This window comes from Mus musculus, chromosome 17 (assembly GCF_000001635.26).
Source record: "Mus musculus strain C57BL/6J chromosome 17, GRCm38.p6 C57BL/6J".
In the NCBI taxonomy this organism is placed as follows: domain Eukaryota; kingdom Metazoa; phylum Chordata; class Mammalia; order Rodentia; family Muridae; genus Mus; species Mus musculus.
In genome coordinates, this window is record NC_000083.6 from 39,036,131 (window position 1) to 39,040,858 (window position 4,728).

At 32.9% G+C, this 4,728-nt stretch overlaps 1 protein-coding gene across 1 annotated transcript; it reads left to right on the top strand.

Annotated features, from left to right (window-relative positions):
- The first annotated feature begins 564 nt into the window (after window positions 1-564).
- Window positions 565-4,097, top strand: Esp24 (exocrine gland secreted peptide 24). The gene is made up of 3 exons (NM_001256050.1): window positions 565-672; window positions 2,147-2,223; window positions 3,850-4,097. The coding sequence occupies exons 2-3, from the start codon at window positions 2,155-2,157 to the stop codon at window positions 3,985-3,987; spliced, it is 207 nt and encodes a 68-aa protein (NP_001242979.1). The 5' UTR covers window positions 565-672; window positions 2,147-2,154; the 3' UTR covers window positions 3,988-4,097.
- Window positions 4,098-4,728: the final 631 nt, after the last annotated feature.

A 4,728-nucleotide genomic window follows, 5' to 3' on the forward strand; every position in this document is an offset into this window, starting at 1 on the left:
TCAATCAACTCACTTTGCTTGAAGAGGAGCCAGTATAGAATAGCTGCATCTGACTTCAGACCTTTGATCTCACCTCTTCACAAGAAGGAATTCCATAATTACCACAGAAGTAAAGGAGCCTGAAAAAATGAAAGGTATGAAACAAGCTATTTGAGGTAAGACTGTAGAGCATGAAAGTAAGTTTCTTGGTAAGATGATTGTCTTTACAATGCTAATATTACAGTGGCTAGATGTAGTGGCTATTCCTGGTTGTCAACTTGACTATATTTGGAATGAACTACAATCCAGAATTGGAAGGCTCACCAGTGATCCTTATCTGTAGGCTTGGAGATAGAAGTTTCTGATCTGGATATTGGTATGGAGATCTTGAGGCATAGTGGCTATGGATTCCAGAAGATTAAATCTCTGAGTTCAAGGTCATCCGGGATTAAAGGTGTGGTGTAACACACCTTTAATCTGGGCTACACTTTTCATCTGGGATTAAAGGTGTGGTGGATAACACCTTTAATCTGGGCTACACCTTCTGCTGGAGACAATATAAGGACATTGGAAGAAGGAAGACTTGCTCTTGCTCCTTTGCCTGTGTGCTGTGCGAGACTGAGTAACTGCTAGATCCTTGGACTTCCATTCACAGCTACTACTGAACCATTGATGGGAATCCGGCTACAGACTGTAAGTCATCAATAAATTCCTTTATTATATAGAGATGATTCATAAATTCTGTGACTCTAGAGAACCCTGACTAATACACTAGATAAACACATCAGGGACTCAGAATTGGAAATATACTTGGAAGTTATGGGTTTTCCTAACAATATTCACATATAAACCTGGTCAAATGGGAAGTTATACATAGCAACACACCATATTGGTGGCTATAAAAGTCAATTTTAATGTTTTTCTTCATTTGAACATGATAAAAGAAAGAAATTATTTCTCAAAGTGTCAGAAGAAGCACAAGCATTACATGCAACACCCTATTTGTTGTTACATCAAATAGATGAAGGAATGTCATCACTCTGCAAGGTATAGGCTGTAAGTGTATTATAATTCACTATTCTGAAAAAATGTTTTATAGTTCATTAGTGTGTTTGAAGCAAAAGGTACAAAATTATATTACAGGTATGTCTGGATACGTTTTGACTCAAATTTAGCCATAATTCCAAGAAAAAAAAATTAGGTACCATTTTGAAAGTAAGTATAATGGAGTATATTCAAGGGTTTTTGAATACAGAAATAGAGTAACAGATGTTCAAAATAAAAAAAAAAATTAGTAGATGCTTGGTAATAATGCATCTGCATTATATTTGTGTTAGACACCAATTTGAAGGTAATACCATAATTTAAAAAAATAATTTGAAGTTCTAGATTCTACACACAGTGTATATAAAATAAGGTAGTACACATTCAATTTCCAAGATAAAGTATTTTTTTTTTTTGAGTTCTAGCAGGAAGGTGATTGTATCCATACTAAGCTTTTGTCAGTGTCTAAAATATGTAGAATTTGGAAACTAATACGAATGAACACTATGAGATTGAATATGTTTGAATCTTAGCAAAAAATATGGACTCTCCAATCTGTAAAACATGGATTGGACAAAATCAAATGGAATGAATTTACAATTTACTAATTATATTTATAATTTCTACTGAAGCAGCAAATTGAAATTTGATGGGAGTAATAAAAATAATAGCACACTTTACATTTGCTCTTCACACAGTGCATTTCTAAGGTGTTTGTATGTTTCTGCCTGCATAATCAAAACCCTGACACACTTATTTATGTCTAGTTTAGAATGTTATAAACAAAGACTAGTAGCAGAAAATATGATACACAGTGAAAAGCAACTTTTAAAATTTTGTAATTGTATTTTTTCTAATTTCCCTTTTGATGACAGAGTAATAGAAATAAATGTTCATAAAGAAAGTAGGAATTCCTTTTTGCAAATACAAACCTGAGGCATCAGTAAAGTTGTTTAGCCACTGGTAGAGGCAAAATTTTTCACAATAAACTTACATAACCCTACATGTTATCTCTCCTTTGGTATATTGTTAAAGAATTTGTCACATATAAGTTTCTATCAATATTTTTTTCTTCTATGCCTCATAATCTTCCTGCTTCAACTATGATATCTTCTTTGACTAGTTTCAGCCATGGCTTCATTCCCAGTGATGTCTTTTCTCATCAGTCTGCTGTTACCATCAATGCTCACTGAAGGAATGGTGAGTTAAAATAGAAAATTTCAGATATACCTAACAACTTTGAGAAATTGCACATATCTTAAAAGTTGTAAACTCCAAAGAGTCTGAGAGTGGAACACATTTTGAGGTAGTCTTAGAGCATATCAAAGGGTGATGGTGATAAAAGAGTAAATTTGCACTCTCCACACTGTCAGTTATAAGATCCACCAGTGTCAGGTGGTAACTTTACACAAGGCAATGGAGATACACAACAAATACACTGTACTTGCCAGATTTCCCATTAGATACTAAGGGAGATGTGAAGCTTGTCTGTTTAAAAGAATGAAATGTTGAGTTCAGATATGAAATATGCCTTCTGTTGGAATGCTCTCAACTTTAAATGTGATGTTGGGGCAAAAGAATCCAGTAGTGTACTAATAATTTCACTTTAAATAAAGCTGACTATTAGGACAAATAGTTGTAATTATCTGTTAACCTCTAGAGCATAAGAAATCTGCTTCAATCTCAAGGGATAAATATACCCTACCTTTCTGTGTAACATATAAACAGTTTTAAATAGGATTGCTGATAAAATGATCACTAAAAGTAAACTCTGTTAAAATGGTATATTTTATGAATTCCCAGTAATTCATAAAAAATTTCCTCCTAATACTCTACTGATGGTCATTATAAATACTTAAAATGTTGATGAGAAATTTTACCTACACAAGAAGATGGTATAAGATGCAGAAAATTAGTATTACATTTTCCCCTATAAAAAGAATTTTTTGAAGTTTGAAAGGAATTTGTTTTACATTTTGTTTTCAGTTCAATAGATATACAATGGTGATGACATTATTGATTTAGATAAAATGAAATGACTATTACAGATGTGTTATTCTACATGCAATTGGTAAATTAGTTGTGTCTATTTATTGAAACACAGTATAATGATCTCTGTTCTTAGGAATATAAAATAGGTAAGAAATATACACATATTTGGGAATAACACATGTTTGATACATGAGGACAGACCTATAAACTGTAACAAAATCAATCATTATTCATGGTCAAGTGAATCAATCAACTTGAAATATCAGAGAAAATGTATAATGATACCATATATTTTACATGAGCTTAGATATTCCCCTTACTCATTTGTCATGAAAATGTTGCTGAAATTCAAACTTATATTTAGATCTAAAAATTTACAAGCACAGTTCTACCTGGGGACTTGATCCTCACATTCATATTTCAACAAGGAATGTATAAACTTAAACTATTTCTACTCAGTTATTAATTATGCTACTATCACTAACATAAACAGATCCAAAATCAATAATTTTTCTACATCAATTTACTTTTCTTCAGAAGGTTAAAATATATTTTTGTGTTGATATCAGAAAGACAGGTAATGAGAATCCCGGGAAATTTTGCTCCAGATATGTGAAATTGTCTGTTAAAGGCCTAAGGATGGGTCTTCGAGTTACTGATGGAGTTAAACCCTCATTGACTTTGGGTGACAAGAGATGAGTGCACAGTGGATGTCTAGAATTAGTCTTCAGGTCACAGCCTCTTTTCATTCTATTTTGTCCCGTACAAATAAAATGGGGTAAATGTTATGTTTCTTACTATAAACATTGTTAAAATAATTTTTCTCTATCTCAGGTTCTGAAACAGACTCAAAAAGAATCCACCATATCTGCTGATCACGTGATCCTCTTAATTAGTTGTCAACATACCTGGGAACAAACCCCTTGGGGTCTTCATTCTTGTCAGTTCGACTTTAGAGTCGATAGAGGATGAAGAGCTTTGGCAAAGGTTAAGTCTTTTTCCTATGAGATATAGGGGTAAGACTTTTTTGTGCGAGATATTTAGGGCTAATGTATAATAATAAAAGTTTACTTATCTAAGTATAAGTTATTTTGCTAATGTAGTTGACCTGCCTTCTGTGTTCCTCTGAGGCCAGGATATGTAGTCTCTTGCACTTAGAACCTCATCCTTAACAGTAAAGGATTAATTACTAGATCCTTTTCCCTTTTGTCCAGAAGCCTCTTGCTTGTAGGTCTAGGGGCATGTTTGGAGCAATAAACTTTTATTGAATGAAGAGAAGAGAATAACATTCACAGAAAAAAATTGCATAAACAAATATGCAAAAGGTAACATAAATTCATATACAGATTCAAGCATGCACATTTATACATTTCTATTCAGGCAGTTGTGTCTAGCTTGCATGCATTCTTACAATTACATACCTACCCCCCATATACATATGCATACATTTTCACAATTACATACTAAATACATACATCCATGCTTACATATACATATGGAGCAATAGACCAAGAAGCAATGCAGAAAAAATCTCACTCATTTTGGATTAAAAAATGAGCTCTAATCTTTATTGCACAGGAAAAGATAAAAAGCTTCTACCCTTTTAATGCTAAATTAGTTAAACCCAAATTTGTAAGAAGAAAGCTTTGTTCCTTAAGTAAGACTAAGTCTGTCATATTGTTAAGAAAACCTGTTCTGTCCCATGGTATGCAG

Excerpts from the sequence above, each read along its gene's own strand:
- Esp24 (NM_001256050.1), top strand. The coding sequence starts at position 2,155 with ATGGCTTCATTCCCAGTGATGTCTTTTCTCATCAGTCTGCTGTTACCA. Across the intron at positions 2,224-3,849 it reads CAATGCTCACTGAAGGAATG|GTTCTGAAACAGACTCAAAA; the intron begins GTGAGTTAAAAT and ends TCTCTATCTCAG.